This window comes from Tachysurus fulvidraco, chromosome 24 (assembly GCF_022655615.1).
Source record: "Tachysurus fulvidraco isolate hzauxx_2018 chromosome 24, HZAU_PFXX_2.0, whole genome shotgun sequence".
Taxonomy (NCBI): Eukaryota; Metazoa; Chordata; class Actinopteri; order Siluriformes; family Bagridae; genus Tachysurus; species Tachysurus fulvidraco.
Window position 1 is genome coordinate 6,263,174 of NC_062541.1, and position 18,395 is coordinate 6,281,568.

The 18,395-nt window shown below is 38.1% G+C and overlaps 1 protein-coding gene across 1 annotated transcript; it reads left to right on the forward strand.

Annotated features, from left to right (window-relative positions):
• Positions 1 to 16,713: 16,713 nt before the first annotated feature.
• Positions 16,714 to 17,867, forward strand: LOC113661618 (fer3-like protein). The gene has a single exon (XM_027175972.2). It carries the CDS (start codon positions 17,175 to 17,177, stop codon positions 17,592 to 17,594), a length of 420 nt encoding a protein of 139 aa, XP_027031773.2. The 5' UTR covers positions 16,714 to 17,174; the 3' UTR covers positions 17,595 to 17,867.
• Positions 17,868 to 18,395: the final 528 nt, after the last annotated feature.

Below are 18,395 nucleotides of genomic sequence, written 5' to 3' on the forward strand. Positions count from 1 at the left end.
ATCAGATTGTTTGGAAAACCTCTGAATATTCATTTTACCCGTAGGAGTATGGAGCGTTTTTTTTTGGATCCTGTCTTGACATGCTAAAGTTTAAACTTGGTTAGTAAAAAATATTTTTAAGGACAAGGAGATAAAGCCATAAAACCCATACTAAATATATTTGAGTCCTTTTTAGTACTGGATTACGTACTGCACAGTCTTTGTTACAACATCTTGGAAAAACCATACTTTATTTATTCACATAAAACAAAAAATATATATTTCAATTAGTGACTAAAACAAAGAAAGAATTAGATATAATATTTATTGATGCTCTAACAGTAAGAGACAAATCTCTTCTAACAGAAGTCCCTTTTATAGGGCTAGATGTTCAAGGAGTCTTTCACTAAGGTATATTTCATCTTTAAGTACCATCTCTCAGTTCATATCACCTGAGTTTGCACCTCTCTCTCTCTCTCTCTCTCTCTCTCTCTCTCTCTCTCTCTCTCTCTCTCTCTCTCTCTCTCTCTCTCTCTCTCTCTCTCTCTCTCTCCAAAGTGCTGCCCTCCTCATATAAACCCTGCATCAGCCCTCCTGAATTTATAGTGGAAAATGTACCTCCTTAGTTCTAATACCTTTGCTTGGCCCTGCTTCTTTAATATCATACATCTCATGGTGGAGTGCACTTAATGTGCTTTTACAAGCCGGGGGGCTGTGGGTCAGCGGTAGGTCCTCCACCTGTACAGGAAGTAGGAACCGCTACACAGGAAACGCCATTCTCCCCAGACTAACCTCTTTCAAAGAGATCCATCACCTGGCTAAAAGACGTCTAGACCACCTGACTATGGCATGTGCTGTAGCTCTCAAGAGCACAGTAAACAGTAAACAGGAAAAAAAAAACAGTCCCCAGACAGAGCGGCGGCATCATATCCTGCTGCTCTTATGCTGCAAATAAGCTCCAATGAAAAAGTTTATAGGGCCAGTTGCCTGCGTCCTGTAAAAAAAAAGCTAGAACACCAAGCAATAAAGCTTTTACAGAAGTGACACCCATTTACCTGGTGAACCAAAAGGTAAACACTTCTGCAGATCTGTTTAGCCTTAGCAAAATTGTTAAAAATATCGAATTATTTAACCACTGGGCTAACTGGCTTAAAACACACCAGAAGCTTTTAAACTGTGGTAAGCCACCATTTAACATGGGCAATTTAAAAATATAAAAAATACCCTTCTTATGCTGTTTTGCATACTTTCCAAGATACCACTGCCCAGCAGAAATCATCAATTGTGCATGCTAAGTACCAAAAGCCCCTGTGTGAACAAACCAAGGAACTCCTGACTCTTGACTCTAAGCCCTGCCAGCCCTGGCCTACACAGAAGCTTGCACGCTATATTGGCTCAGCTTCACAAATGCCTGCATGCTGCATTTGGCCAATACAGAGAAACCAGGAGCATTTTCATGAAGAGTCCTTGATAGACATGGAAGCCAAGCTTCTCTATAAGGAAAAAAGTTATTCAAGGGTTTTTTGGACGATTAACAGTTATAGCTTTCTACATGCAAGTTTTAAATGAAACCTCTTCTGAGAGGCAAACCCATGTTATATGGTTCTTCATCTCTTTAAGTTGGTAGGGAAAACCAACTTTTTTTTTTTTTTAAGTTTTGCCAAAATCCACCCCAATATAGCCAATACATCACATTAAAGCCAGCCCAATGTTCCCCAGTCTTACACAGATATCCCAGGCCAAAATAGTCAGCGCTGCACACAAATGTCTGTCTAATGTGGCCCAGTCAAGCACACAGAAGCAAAGTATTTAAATCCAGACACATGAGCCATTCCAACACATAAATTTCAGTCTATAATGAACCAGTCTAACAGGCAAAGTCCAGGAAAAAAAATCCAAGTTAACTTGGCAAGACTAGCACATAGAAGCTAGTCTAACATGACTCAGACCGGCACACAAAAGCCTGATTAAATTAGCTTGTCCAGCCCACAACGGCCCATCTAGCGTTACCCCGTCCTGTACACAAAGGCCACTCAAAAATGAATCTAAGGCTAAACTAGCCAGTCTAGCACAAAAAAATCCAAGGATAAAATGGCCAGTCTAGTACAAATAAATCCAGGCAAACTAGTCAGTCTAGAACAAATATATCTAAGGCTAAACTAGCCAGTCTAGCACAGATAAATAAAATAAGTCTATTACGCAGAAGCTAGACTAAAGAGACCTAGCCCAGCAAAAGCCATGCTAAATGAACCAGTCAAGGACAATAAAGCCAAGCTAAAGTGGTCCGGTTCAGCTCAAAGCAACCAGGTTAAATTAGCTAGTCCATTACAAAGAAGCCAAGCTAAAGTTGCTCAGTCCAACACATATTCCTGGGCTTGACCTAGTTTCAGACTCCCATTTACACAAGCAGCAGACAAAGCCACAACATTTTCCCTTAATAATTCAGAAAGCTGCCATGACCGGGTGGGTGGCAGGCCATCCATTACTGTTTCTTTTAGAACATAGACGCCTTCCTCATTACTACATCACGGGACTGCCAGACCTGGACAGCAGATAGGTGTGTAATACTGTTCTATATCACTTTCTTACTGTAGCATTTCTATTCTGAGAAATAATATGGTGAATAATATTACCACAAACTTAATAATATGATACCCTGAGTAAGAACTGAGAGAGTGTATGAAAAAGAGAGTTAGAGGGAAGTCTGAACTGCTATTGATTTATCATCATGAGAACAACGGTAGAGTAATAGAGCCAGTTACCCCACTTTCCAAATTTTTTCATGGACAGGATTAGGCAAAGACAGCATTAGGCCTTCTCAGTGAAAGGGAGAGTTCACTGCAATGGGACACAGCACATAAAGCACTGGGCCTGCTCAAAATAATCCTTACGTAAGAGGTTGGGCCATAAAAGTAATATGTTACTGTACACTGACTTTACTTTATATCGAATGACTACTCGTTATCTCAGGGAACCAGACTGGCAAAGTGAAGTGTCCTCTGCAGTTACAACCATGCACAGCAAATGTTCAATTAAAATTTTATGTATTTGACTAGAGTGTCCTTGTTCCAGGCTTTGGTATAAAGCTTTCAATCTTCCTGAGACCTTGCCATTGTATAAGGCCTAAAGATTATTTTGGGATGGTGTCCATAGTCTCTAGAACAGGAGCAAGTGCTTATGTGGGGGATGAGATCAGCTGGAGGTGGTGAGAGATTTTCCAGGTTGGGTGGCTATGTGAAAGAGAGACAGGACCTCCTTTTCCAGTTCTTCTTTTTTTTTTCTGTACAGAGTACAGTACCCAAGAACAGACTTATCGGTGTTGACTTATTCACAGGAAGGCTTATGAAAATCATGCTCAGAGTATTTAGAATGCACATTTTTATTTTCTGAGCTAGTTGAGTCATGAGTCTTGCCCTTGCAGAGATTCTTAGTTGGTGGCACTTGCTTGCTAATGGTAAATCTGGCTCTTTCTTCTCTCTCTCTTTGACTTTTCCTAGGCTGGGTTCCTGAGAGCTCCCAGGCCCCGGCCTGCCTCACCGCAGACTGTGAACTAGAGTGGCCGTTGATAAATCACTCCATGTAAGGCCTTCACGATTAATTTCTGCCCGTCAGCAGTGAAGCTGCTGCGGCTTTGGGGGTTTATGTTGGCAGACGAGAGGAAAAGAAAGACAGAGTGAAAGTGAGAGAGAGAGAAGAGGGAATGAGAAGAGGAAGGGAAAGAAGAGAGGGATTGGGGAGTCAGTCTGAAGGTTCGGAGGGTGGCAGGGCATTCCAAGAACAACATTTCCCGTCGGTGGGGTAAGGCCACTGTTGCCTGACAGCCTGGCATTAATCTGGCCTGCATGGAGCCAGATGTGAGGTTCCACAGCTGAGGAGGAGAGGAGAAATATCGCTCTCACTGTCTCTTTCCTTCTCTCTCAAAATATTGCTCCCCTGTTTCTCTGACTTGGCGCATGCTCTTTTTCAACATCCCATTTTTCTCCTCACTAACCTTTGTTAAACAAAGACCCAGAGGACCATCAGGCATGACCTGTCATTCTCTGAACGATGTGCCTGAATCCTTAGAGAGATGATGGACAGTGTTAGCTAAAGATGAATTGCATGGTCTGTACCCACCCGGTGAATATCAAGGGAGAAATTCAGCAAACCATGTGTCAGGCCTGCAAGAGAAAGCATATAAAAGCCAAGCATACAGTGATTTAATGGGATCACCACATAAACATAACGGGACTTTTTGCTGGAACCACATGAAGACTGTTGATTTTATGTGCTTGATTGCATGTAGATTTCCATGCATATTGCAAGTGTGCCATTCCAAATGGAGCACTATGATACCATAAGTAAATAAGTTGAGGTTTAGGGAGAATGTCACACAAACATGCTGATTGCTGAGAAAGTGATTTTTAAAGCACCCGAGAGCTGGGCATTAAAGTTCAATTTCAATCTGTTAAACAAATTGACAAAGACAACTGAGGTGTATATGCTAAGTGCTTGATTTATCTTCAGTATGCAATTAAACCTCTGCATACACCCCATGAATTCTTTCTTTCTATTTTAGTCCAGCAAAACACTTGCACGTCATGTAAATCTTTAGTAGCTACGTAAATTCATGCTCACGAATGGCATATCCACCTTCAACCACGGCTCTTAAAATCTTAATTCCTTCTGTTTTACGGCATTTGATGGTGCAGTTATGAATTTATATACGCTGGTCTTTTTCCTGACAGACTTTATGTTTAAAGGGAATATTATTAGACATAGAGGGCATTAGTCATTTGGGGAATTTTAAGAGCACTTGGGAATAATAAGTTTATTTATAGTTTGTTAACTAGCCACACAAATATATTTACACCTGCTTTAGTTTATTTTTCAGTGATGTAATACTTCCTGAACATTAGCACAAGGCAGTGTTGAGTTGCTCTGCAGGCTGCATGAAGGCACATGGCTTCAGAGTCTGACAGGTAATTGGAAATGCATGTTTTATAAAAGCAGGAGAAATGGACATCTGTTTGGGATTTTCTGCTGGCTTCTTGTTGAACAGATCCAGAGGAGTGCAGAAGTGCTAAAAGGACCTAACTAACCTCAGCCGGACAGTCTTTCACCACACAGATGTAATTTCTACTGTTTTCGTGATTCCCCTTTTGTGAAAAAGGAAACCTGGCCATGCATCGGAGAAACAAAATGGCCACCAGAGCAGCGAGTGGAGTAGTGGACGTATTTTCATAGAGACAGTGATGGGATTGTGCATGCTGGCTAACCGCGACATCTGTTGCCCAGCTGTTCCACCTGCAGTCACTGTCCGTTCAGTCGCAGGTGGACCGCAAACGCATGGCTGCACCACAGCAGCACAATAACACATGCAGGTCAAATGGAGGATGAGACTATTATTTATTATTCTTTGATGAAGGAATCTTTGTAGGATGATTTGAGTTAGTCTTCTCAAACAACATGGTAGGCTTTCAAAAACACCATGATTACAGAAAATATGCTAAATAAATACCACCAAATCAGAGGTGAATTCCTAAACATGGACATGTTAAAGCCCACCATTATCACTGTGTGGTGACTACTAAATGCACTAGGTCTGTAATCTACTTTTATCAAACCTACAATTTAAAGATTGACTCTACAGTACACATTTTTTATATGAATGCATCTGCAGTTATTGTGGTCAGCTATGCTTATTACCATGAATTACCTATCGGTATGATGTGGTTTCTGAAGGCTGGCTATTTCTTCTGTGTCTATTGTGTTGCAATTCAGGCCAAAGCAATAACACCCCCCCTCCCTTGAATTCTTGACTATTGTGCTATTACAGATCAAAAGTATTCAAAGAGCTATGGGGTTTCATTATAGGGAACAAAATGCACAATACAAATTAAATAAATAGGACAAAGGGAAAATAATAGGAAGGCAAACAGACTGTGGTTAGATCTTCATGGCAAACGAAAGAAGGCTCTCTAAAAATACTGAGAGCCTGGAGTCATGGTGAGGTGGCCTGCTAAAGCAAACAAACTCAGGCAGAGGCTGTAGTACCTCGAGGCTAAGAGTGGAGGAAACCCCCAGTGGAAGTGTTGGTGGGGGCAAAAGCCAAATAGAGAATTTGGGGGTTGATATTTTTGGGAATTTGGGGGGGTGGGGGGAGAGGGGTGGATGTGATCTCTCCGTCCATCTATCTGCGCTGTCCGCCCAGCTGTGCAAACACACACAGTGGGCTTTGGCGGAGAAGGAATGGCTGGCCAATAAGCCTGAGACATGGAGGAAATGCACTGACCCACAACTTTAGTTTCTCTCTCTGGTTCCTCATAACTCCATTGCTCAGTCTCTAGAGAGCCAGGTTACTCCAGAACTGTTACAAAAAATTTGTCCACACTTCTGCCTCCCTCTTTTGCATCTCTCTCGCTATCTTCAGTTCTCACACTCCTTTTCCCTATTCGGCCGTAATTCCTCCTTCCTTTCACTTTTCTTTCGATCTTTATCCTCATATTCCACCACCATCCCTGTCTCACAGGGCTACAGCAAACCTCTCTGGCTCTGAAAGTGTGTGTATCTCTTTGCCTTAAAGCCATAACTCGTCAGTCATGCGAGGATTGTATGTGAGCAGATGACTGTGTGTAAAACAGAGACATTTCAACTTTACACGTACATTATGTTCCCCTTTGAAAAACAACATACGCAAAAAAAAAATAATAATAGGTGGATAGGATCAGATATTGGACGGGTTTATTTTTCTTTGGCAAATGAAAGGTCTGTGACTCATTCCTGTGTTAGAGCCATTTACCACCTCATTAGAATTAAACAAACGCCCCCGCCACCTCCACAACCAAACCCACACCCACATAGCATGGTGAAAAGTCACAGTGTAGACTATATCTGCAGTGTTTCACTGTTAAATTTAAGATCTTTTCATATTTTGGCAGCTGTACCTTCTACTGCACTACACTTTGATGGGAAAGAGCTATTTATTATATGACTACACCCTATTCACAGCATACGGTGACACTGCAATTGTAGGGCCGTTTAAATTATAAACGTCCTTTCGTTGAAATAGACACTAGATTTAGAAGTCTTTCATATTTTATATATATAGCTATAAAATGTATGCTTCGAGACAGAGTGTGTGAGTTGAGTTGGTAGTTTAACCCCTAACACTGTATTTCAAAGCCATCTTGGAGAATTGCTGTTGATCTTTAAGTATGCAGAAACATTTGGCACAGTTTGTCAAAAGGAGACAGACTATACCCTCAGTGTTTATTGGCCTTTTGGATGCCCAGACTGAAAGTTCAGTCTGATGGCGAGACCATCACTTCAAAGAAAGAGACATAGTCATAACTCAGGACATTACTGGCATACCTTCACTGGCAATGTCAATTGAGCTTTGTACCAGCCTTCTAATGATATTTTCCAGTATGCACTCATTCCCATTAAAACATCTAACACTATATAAGATGCATCAGAGATCCCAGATACAAATAGATTTGTTGGAATTTAAGACACCAGGGTCTTCTCTTTATAACTACATTCCAGGCTGTTAATAAAATATTTACTCAGAGGAGAAACCCTGGTCTTGGTAGCACCCTGGGCTCTGTAAATGGGAGAAAAACAAATGTGGACCACCAACAGCCAACCAATCAGGACATGGAGGATATGCATCTCTACCTGCTACCCCCTTTGCGCTAGAATTCACATATTTGAGCATGTCTTTAAAGGTAGACCTACACAGACAAGATGAACATGTGTGAACGTGTATGTGTTTACATTTATGTTACAGAAGACTTTCTATCACCACATCTTCTAACCAATTTCATCCAGTACTGACTGTGCCATTCATCTGATGAACCATTTAGTCCTTAGTATTCCTTCATTTCCGATTTGTTTGGGCTATTGAGGTTCTCTTTCATTGGCATGTTTGGCTTCTCATCCACTTGGCCTGTTTCATATCAAATGGTGTTAGTGCATCATATTAAAAAAACATATTCTCTTCTTCTCACACATGACCTACTGAATATTTTTCAGAAATGATTCAATGTCTCATCTGAGGATTTCTACCAAAGCTATAGCATGTATTAATATTAACCAAAATCTCTACGAAATTCCCAGGTGAAAGTGCATATGTGGAAAGAGACATACTGTAAAAATAATTTGACACATATTTTAGTCACAAGTCCTGTTCTAGTACTTTAAAGTCTAAATGTGAGAAAGGAAAAAGATTACATTTAAAGATGTAAAGATTCCACTGAAAGATTCCCCACTGACCTTTTCGTTCAAAACCTAATCTACTGACAAATTGTTAAGAATGTGAAATGAGTGTTCACTTTGATTATCAGCATCAACTAAATCATGTTCGTCTTATCACAAATCTCATCAGCACTTAAATGATCTCTAACATCTGTGGGGAAATAATCTTTGAGTATTTCTTTTTGTTCACCGAGTAACTCAGTCAGTTCATTTTGGTTGTCACTGGGTGATTTAAAAACTTGCTATAATCTGTAAAGCGTGTTTTAGCACTTTTCTCTGTTAGGATGGTGTGATAGTGCAGGGCCAAAGCAGACACTTTGACAGCTGAATTAAATTCAGTTACGCTTATGTACACTTGATCAAATCATACATTAACTACTGTACAATGTGTGACACCTAATTAATAATTTAATAGGACTTTATAGGAAGAAAGCAGAGATAAGATTAAAATGTCACCTGAAGCTCTGTGTCATTTTGGTAAATATTTTAATATTTTGTAAACTATAGAAATCAAAGAATTTGCCGAAAAAGCAAAACCTTGCTTTCTGATTATTTCTTCCCATTTCTATCACATGATGAATCGCATTTTAATATAACATTTAAAATAATAAATATTGCTTTTCCTTGCATGGTGCCACCAACCATGCATAAAAAGCGAGCGCAATTTAATATATATATTTTTTTTTACTTTATTTATTTGTCACTTTATTAAGGTAAGAAAAAATAGGACGTTCCTCTCATGTAAACCCTGAGCACAGTGTTTCAGTTATTTGAAGCGTACAGCGAGTTTAATAGTAAGCCTATATGTTTAAACATAAAGTTTGAAAGGACATAATGGTTGTGCCTGGGGGACGTGTTGAAGCCCACCCACCCTATCCTTCACTGCACCAGCGAGGGCACAGGAAATTCCAGCACGGCTCTGAGAAGAAGCATGAGCCTCGGGGCTGCTCGGAGATCTACACTGTGTACCTTCATCTTCTGTATTATACATTATATCACAAAACCTTCTGGCAAAACATACTGTATTCTTCACTTTATGTATTTAGGTGTAAATATGACCTGTTTTTCAGCATACAATTTCAACTATATTAAGGTCTAGCTTATATAGTGTTTGTTGGTGTGTATATGTGATTTTATATGTGTGTGTGTGTGTGTCTGTATGTTTGTATAAATGTATGTAAAAGTGTAAAAGTATTTGATCATTTAAATGGAGAAATACGTTTTCTTTAAGCCATTTTGGGAAAGAGTCCAGCTTTTTTTTTTTTGTAACAGTTTAACAGTGTTCAAGCTATAACAAATGCTTTTCCAACACAGGAAATTATTTTTGACAGACAAGCAAAATTTGATCTTATTAACTACAAGAGAGAGTTTATAGCTGCAATGATATAGGATGTAACAGGAACTAACTTGGTTGGTGGATAATCATTGATAAACTGTTGATAAAAATCATAGCACATGTTTAGATTCTCAAAATTTGTGCTATGCTTTAAGAAGAAAACTGCTTTGTGCACCAAGTGTTTCTATTCTATTCGTTACATAAACCACTTGAAGAATAACTACCATCATATTATAATGTCACGTCCGTGCTGATTTCAGCCATGGAACCCTGCGAATCCTGGATCAGCCTCAAAACATGCTCTTGAACTTCATTTCCCATCAGCCTCACAGACTACAGCTAGATCACATGACCAAATTTCCTTCTGATCACACCTGTTTTGCATTTCTTCGTGATTATTGTCCTTATTTAGGCTCGGACCATTCTATGTTTCGTTTTTGTTTCTGTTATTGTTGCTTGTTATTGTTGCTGTAAGTGCCTACAATTGATTTTAATTATTATCTTGCTAATGTCTTTATTGTTTTCAGAGAGCACTTTGAGCCTCATATATTGGCTGAAAGATGTTACTCAAATATATTTTTTTTGTTCTGGGTGTATACAGCTCGTTAACAGTTACTGCTTTATAAGCAAATCATAAAACTAACTGCAAAGTGAACGTGTCAGGAAGACACCATCCTCACTGAAAGAGTAAGATGCTGGGAGACCATAAGGCACACGGTGACAGGGAGGTCGAGGTATTTTATTTCTGATTTATCTGGGCTGGGAAGGGAAGTCTACTGGCGGTGCAATGCATACAATCCAGAGGAAGTGGTTAGGAAGAAACTAAAACAGTAAAATGGCACCAGTAGAGAAGCTTTAGATTCAGCCTGAGACTTTCAGACAATATATGCAGCTCTGCTTATGTATATATGTATATATACACTATCTGGAGACTTTGAGTTTGATCTTAAAAGTGCAGAGAAGGGATTTACTTTTAAGTATGATTAGGGGGAAAATGAAAATAAGACTATCACTTCTTAGACCTCAGTTATAATTCAGTTATTTATCGTATTATACATTAGCCACACTCTTGGAAATATTGTTCGTTCTACAACCCACTGGTTTTCCCCTGTGGGAGAATCAGAAAAGGGTCTACATATAACAGTATGTTTTCATTTTGGAAAGGCGTCCAAGAAGAGCCTTCGTTAGGTTTCCTTTCTTCTGGGGAATCCTGTTCTTAGAATATGAATGTAAACTGAAATTCAGAGATGTTGACCGTTACCAGGATTAAGATGCTATCATGACACTTCTGGCTATACTGGAAACTAGTGTGAATAGTTTTTGTATGGTACATAAATATTTTGGTCATCGATCATTGTTGGTCAGTAATCATTTATTCTTTTCATGTGCACGGTGGATCTGATGTCTATCTTGGGAGTATTGGGCCAGAGTACACCTTTAATGGAAAGTCATCTCATCACACACTCATTCTCACTGAAAACCCTGGAGCTGTGAGTCACTTGCTCTATTCATTGACTGTTCTAGATCTAGAGATTGGAGACTGTTATAAAAATAAAAAATAAAAAAATAACATAAAAAATAAAATAACAGTATTGCAATTATACATTCACAAGAATCTAATTTCATCTCAATGCATGTTGGTGAGATGTTGACACTTAAGATCTACTTGAACTTGTCACTACTGTTATTAGATGCCAGACTTATCCAGTCTCACTCAGTATGGGAAATACTGACATAAAATACAGAAATAAAGGTCTTTGATGGGTCTTGGTTCGGCTCTAAGCTCTAGTGTTTGCAGTTTCACATGTTCTCTCTGTGTCCGAGTGGCTTTCCTCTGGCTTCCCATCTCTCAAACATGCCTGGCTTTAAATTGCCCCTCTGTGTGCGTGTGCGTGTGTGTGTGTGTGTGTTCACGCATGGTGTTCTGTGAGGGATTGATGTACCATCCAGGATGTTTTCCTGCCTTACGCCTAGTTTCCCTGGGACAGATTCCAAATCCAGATGGCCACTGGATGAATGAAATGAATGAATGAATGAATCTTTTACCCCACACTCTTTGACTATACTGTATTTGTTTGGCTCTTGTCATTCTTTTTGGCTCTTGTTCTGCTTTGAGACAATGTCAATTGTTAACCCATGTGTAATTGCGCTTTACAAATAAATTTGAATTGAATTTAAATGTAGTTTTTCCTTTGACCTTTGTGTATACACACTGATACACGTTTACACTGTATATTCTGTACCTGTGTGAAAAAGCCAATATTTGTGCAGAAAGTAACTGAATGACTGTTGTGTGTTACTTTGTTAGGAACGGTTACATTACAGAATTGTGAAAGTGTCATTTGAATGCAAATATTTCTATGGTCTGCCTAATTCATATGAGATGTCCAGAAATGTCTAATTTCTCCTTCACAGTAACTTTGTTTTGGTCATTCTTGCACAACTTATGTTTTGGTTTCATACCACTTTTCAGTCCTCAGGGTATAGCAATGATTTTGAAATTTTGTTCTTCTAAAGCCAGGAGCACTCCAGCCCAGTCTGCTCCCAGGCCTATCTCCCTTTCTCGCTTCGGATCACTTCACCTCAATCTCTGCTCCGAGACTTCAATTTGCTGCCTTTCTCAGCATTCTTGCTCATCTTAGCCATGATCTTTTCACTTTGGCCACAATTAGGGGCCTGTTTGTTTTGTATTCTGGTGAATCGAGTAATGGCCATGTGTTTTTGTAAGACTTTATCCACAGATCTTGCACAACAAAGTGAGAGGAAATGGTCCTCAAGCCATATCAAGGGGCAGAAAATAGGGAGGCTGAGGAAATGGTCAGCGATATTACTATGCACAGATCAGACTTATCTGAGGACCAGTTCCAAAAGCCTCAGGCCAAACGTGCTGGATCTGGCCAGAAATATGTTTCAGTCTTTGTTCCTGTCTGCTTACAGGATTGGTGTTTTAATGATCTCTTTTTTAACCTTGTTTCTGTGATTTCTAATTTCGATTTTATACCCTGTGACAAAGTAGTCCACCTTTTTTTTTTCCACCGCTTCCTGCTTTCTACTTGTTTGAGTAAATTTGCAGAATATAGTACTGTACATAAGAGTTTCTGTTCCCACTGCAAATCCAGTCTCCGTGGACCCACAATGTTCTTCTAGATACATGATGTACTTAGTCCCAGCAGCAATTCAGAGTTTTCCTACTAAAAGTTTGGATATTGTGTCAAAAATATTCCCTATTGAAAGTGAGCTAGTCAACGAATTGAAATTATACCAACAAATGTTTATCAAAAGATACAAGTATTTAAAAATTAAGTCAGTTTTACTTGAGATTTTTGTCAGGACAACAGTCACATGGTAAAGTGGCAATGGGAAACTTTGGGTCAGAGCTCTTCATTTGTTACGTCACCATCATTCCTGACTTCCTTTATGTGAAGACCTTTCCTTAGTTTGCACTAGATTTGTTCATGTTCCACATAAACAAATGATTATATTTTTAATTGATAATAAGGTGACAGTTTCTGTGAGGAAGCTACGGTATCTTGGTAAAACTCGTTTTATACTTTGTACTTTTTGGTAAAATGTCAAGCCTAGTTCTTGTCTCTTATAAAGTCCAACAGAAGAAAAATGGAGATTGTTTAGGGAATGTCTGCTTTAATTATTGCTGCTATTTCATGGGTGGTAACAGAAAGTCACTTGTCTTATGGAAATTCTTCAACAATCACTGTAATCATTGGTTAATTGCTGTGGTATGAGGAGAAGTTAAACATCGTGACAGGCTGTTATTTAAAAACTTGCTCAGTTGGAGCTCATTGCACCATCTAGTTGTTGATTATTTTCCGATAACAGCACACCTCAAATGTATTTATTTATTTAATAAATAAATGTTGAATAGATGGAATTGTGACTGGATTAATAGCCCGACTAAATGAGAAAACATGAACCACTAAAAAGTGGAAATATTGTAATGATGCTCGGTTAATGCAGTACTAATCATCTAAAATGATATTATTGTTTGAGTACATTTCACTTTCCAGTTCAGCGATTCTTCTTGCAGTGGCATTCGTATTTGTAAGTACGAGAGACTCTTGATGGTGACCCGCATTTGTACCTTATATGATACAGTTTAATGCAATGCTGTTGAAATCTTGTCAAGAAATGTCTAGACAATTTATTATATCATATTTATAATGCCTGGTCTAAGACTCATTTATCAGTGAAAGCAGAAAGACTGCTTTCTATATCTTTTGACCTTTTTAAAAGCTCATATAAAGCAGGATGTCATCTGCCTTACTGTATCTACAGTTTGCCTATTGGCACTGGAAGCCCTCAGTGCTTACTCTGGGTGAACCAAGTCATTGTCTCCTTGCTGCTTTTTTCTTTTCTTTTATTTCTTATTTAAAATCAATATTTACCCAGGAGCAGCCCCTGTGGCTCAGGATCTCAGGATTACCTCATATTCTCCTTGTCCAGCTGTGCTTTCTCAGCGTCTCCATGACAACGACAGGAATGTGCACATCATGTTTATCCTCCTGACAAGAAAAGTCAGACAGGCAAAGACAAAGAGAGAAAAAGCAAAGACGCTCGTACCTTCATCTGTCGAAGCCTGTGGAGAGTCAGTGCTCCAGAACAAATAGCTTCTTTTTCTTTCTTCAATGAACACAATTCTATGACAAAGTGAAGCTGTTGTATTAATGGACTATTGTTTTGTGATGCCACTAATTGCTAATTACTTATTATTTTCAAATATCAGCCCCAAATCAAGTCCCAAAGACTTCAAATCCTCTTATACCACAGCTATTTACCAACAATTACAATCTTTACTGTTACTGAATGACATTTCATACTATGTAATCATGACTATTAAATATTTCTTATTATTTGAAGACATTTCTTGTAGTAATCACTTGGTACAGCAGCTATATACGGTCCTGAATACCTTCTCGTGCTAGAGAAAATAAATAAATATATGTTCAATAAATATTTACTATTTAATATTAAATATTTAATATTAAATGAAAAATAAAATTAAATAAAATTTACCCATATCAGTGTTTAGATTTATTAGACTGTCTTTGTTTAAAAAAACATTTTTTGTATGATTTATACAGTTTATACTTTATATGATGATACAGTTCTCTGTGTAAGATGTTGCTATAGAAACAGTCAGAGTTGCTGTTCAGAAAACACATTATTCAATATTTTTTTAACTTCTTTCTTTAGGTGGTTGAGTGCATTTAAGTGTTCTTCATGTTAATATCACAAAAAAAGCTTTAACAATCTCTCTCTCTCTCACACACACACACACACACACACACACACACACACACACACACACACACACACACACACTTTGATTTAGAGACAGTTGCCTATTTGACATCTTGTACAAAAGCCATCATGTCACACCTTTCTGATTAGTCTTCATAAATATTCTCCAGACAGACTATCTGTTATCAACTAAGACTTCAGAAAGACTTATTACAGGCAGAAGATGGAATGAGCTGCTCTCTTAAATCACCACACACTCACTCTATCCTGAGATTCGCACACATATATACACACACATACACACACAGGAAATAGTACAGTGCATGACTAGGTCAACACTCCAACAGTGATCCATATTTCATAGTGTTAAAGATTAGAGAAGCTGTCTGTCTGACCGACAAATCCTTGCTCTGAAAGACCAACAGACATATCCATATACTGCCTACTCGATCATATTTATTGTGCAATGATGCCAGGGTTCTTCTGCTTTTTCCAATGTTATTAAAATATATCCTTCATCATTCATATATATATATATATATATATATATATATATATATATATATATATATATATATATATATATATATGGTTGAAATGACAAAAAAGCTTCTTGACTTTATCTTTAATGAATGACTTACTGTTTGGTTTTGCATCTTAAACCATTTTATGCAGTAATTATAGTGCATTATTTGTCACTGTTATTTCAGGGAAGCTAATAGGAAAAGCAGAGGAAAAATGAGCTTAAGTGGCATCCTGATGACCTGTTTGTCAGATTTCAGTGTCTAGTGCTTTTACTGATTGAATATTTTATAGAATTAATGTGAATATTCCAAAAAGGTAAGATACTTCTTTCAGAAATGTCGATTATTGTCACGACAAACATTTTTTAGATTTCTGAAATATCTCTACCCCTAAACTGTAATATATCTCAAAATCCAGCCTTTAACCTACTATTTTTATCTCTTCACAATCATGACTTTATCTAAGCTCCACCCACTTAGCACAACATCACAAATTATAAATGATGTTTCCTAAACATTATGTCATTATTATATAAAATTGGCTGCTTTTCTAAAATGTATAAAAGACTCTTAATAGTGTGGGAATATATTTAATCATGTTTAGGTTTAATTAATTAATTATTTTCTTCACTCAGATTATTACCTGTCTATTTCTATCTCTGTTTCATAATGTATGATATAAATGACATGTATGGCTTGAAAACTAAACAATATATGTAGTAGTGCTTTCTTAGTTTCTTGTTTTTTTTTCCTAAAAGTGAATAAATTATATTCCATCAAATGTTTTGTGTTGTTTAAAAAAAAAAACATATGAAGCTGTGATGTGAAGTATGAAGATCTGTGCATATTTAATTAGATGAGGCCTCATTGCATAAAACGTTCGCCTCCACAGAGAGAGAGAGAGAGAGAGAGAGAGAGAGAGAGAGAGTGTGTGTGTGTGTGTGTGTGTGTGTGTGTGTGTGTGTGTGTGTGTGTGTGTGTGTGTGTGTGTGTGTGTGTGTGTGTGTGTGTGTGTGAGGGAGTGTGTGAGAGAGAGAGAGAGAGTGAGAGAGAATCTCAATAGTTCAGTAACTATTATTAGGCCAAATATTACATAAATTAAGAACCCACATGTAATGAGAGTAAATGAAACACCCTTTTCAGAATAGTTTTTTAAAGACTAAGATTTAAATTTCTTTTTTTTTTTTTTAACTCAGTCACCAGTGGGAGCTTTACCATGGGAACAGGGAACCATTCACGCTAATTTGCAAAAGAAAGGCCACTCAAGTATAGTGACTGTTAGGGAATGTTATATTTGGTCTCAAACATTGGCCATTTAAGTAGCAGAAGTCTCATTACTTAGCCTCAGAGTGTACTGGGAAACCAAGCAAACACGACTGAGTGACCCTTTGTCAAGAGGCTCTTCTCTTTAGGCCATCATTGAGGACTGCAGAGCACAAGTGAGATCAAATGGAAGAATCACTAGGTTATTGCAAGACTGCTGGACCTTTTCTCTTACTCTCTCGTCTTAAACTGGGTTTAGATTGAATTTTAAAGGCACCAGAAGACATGAAATTGGAGCCGAATAGGCAGATTTATTGAATCAGCAGGGATTGGGCCCTTTGGAGTTTTGCCAAAACGGAACTGACCTCAACGCTCTGACAGGATTATCACTAAAAAAAAGGTGAATAACAGGCGTCATTGCCTGGCATCCACGCGTCCCGGACCATCATCCGATATGTCACGCTAAGATTAAATGTACCGACTTCTTCACTCATAAGGAATAGTCTTAATATGCTGATATGGTGGTATAAAAGTCAAGGTTGTCATGTAGCCGTTTCAAAGGACTATTCTGAGCCATGGACACGCAAAGGCCTTTCCTCGAATCGACCATATTTAACTTCGTCAGCGACATGAACTGCGAAGTGCCTCCGCGTTCAGTCTTTGGAGTTTCAGAAGGCCTAGACACGACACTCACGTACCACATGGACTATCACGGAGCACGTGAAGACCTCACCTCCGCTATTAACGGGTTTGATGAAAGTGAAGGTGAAAGTGACGTCCGTAAGACACCAAAGCGCAAGCGTGTGATTACCAGCGTGCAGCGTCGAGCCGCCAACATCCGCGAGCGCAGGAGAATGTTCAGCCTTAACGAGGCTTTCGATGAGCTCAGGAGAAAAGTGCCGACCTTCGCCTACGAGAAGAGGCTGTCGAGGATCGAGACGCTGCGCCTCGCTATCGTGTACATCTCTTTCATGACGGAATTATTGAGAAAATGAAGGGGGGGATATACAAACAAACAAACAAACAAACAAATAAATAAATCAAGTATTTATGTGAGTCTCCAGATGTATTTAGGTCGCTGTTCGACAATGTATAGCCTACATAAAAGAACAGAAAAAATGCATTAATAAATACACAATTATATAATAATAATAATAAGAAGAAGAAGAAGAAGAAGAAGAAGAAGAAGAAGAAGAAGGAGAAGAGATGGAATTGTTCTAATACCAGCAAAAATTGTTGAATACGATGAAAACAAATCAGAAAACAAATCAGACAAGGAAACATTTAACACATTGGATTGAACTATAAACTGATTTGACTGTTATTTTGTTATGTTTTTTAATAATATTTAGATTTTCAAAGTGTTTAACTTTGAAATGCCTAAGTAATAAAACGCATAGTAGGTTTAAAAAACGGTATATTATTATTATTATTATTATTATTATTATTATTATTATTATTATTATTATTATTATTATTATTATTATTATTATTGTATTATTATTATTATTATTATTATTATTATTATTATTATTATTATTGCTGGACAGAATGTAATGGCCAACGACTGAGATATTTACATTAAGACAATGTGGACATATTTATACTGTATATGACTCTAAATATTGGTGTACATGTACATTGTACATGTATCTGAACAGGTGTTTGATGATCAAGTTATTGGTGCCTGTTTCAGGACCATGGACAGAGCTCAGGTAGTCCCACCTGCAGCTTAGCGCTCAAACTGGTTTGGTGATTAATCTTGTTTTGCCCATGTTGTTTGAGTTTTTGTAACT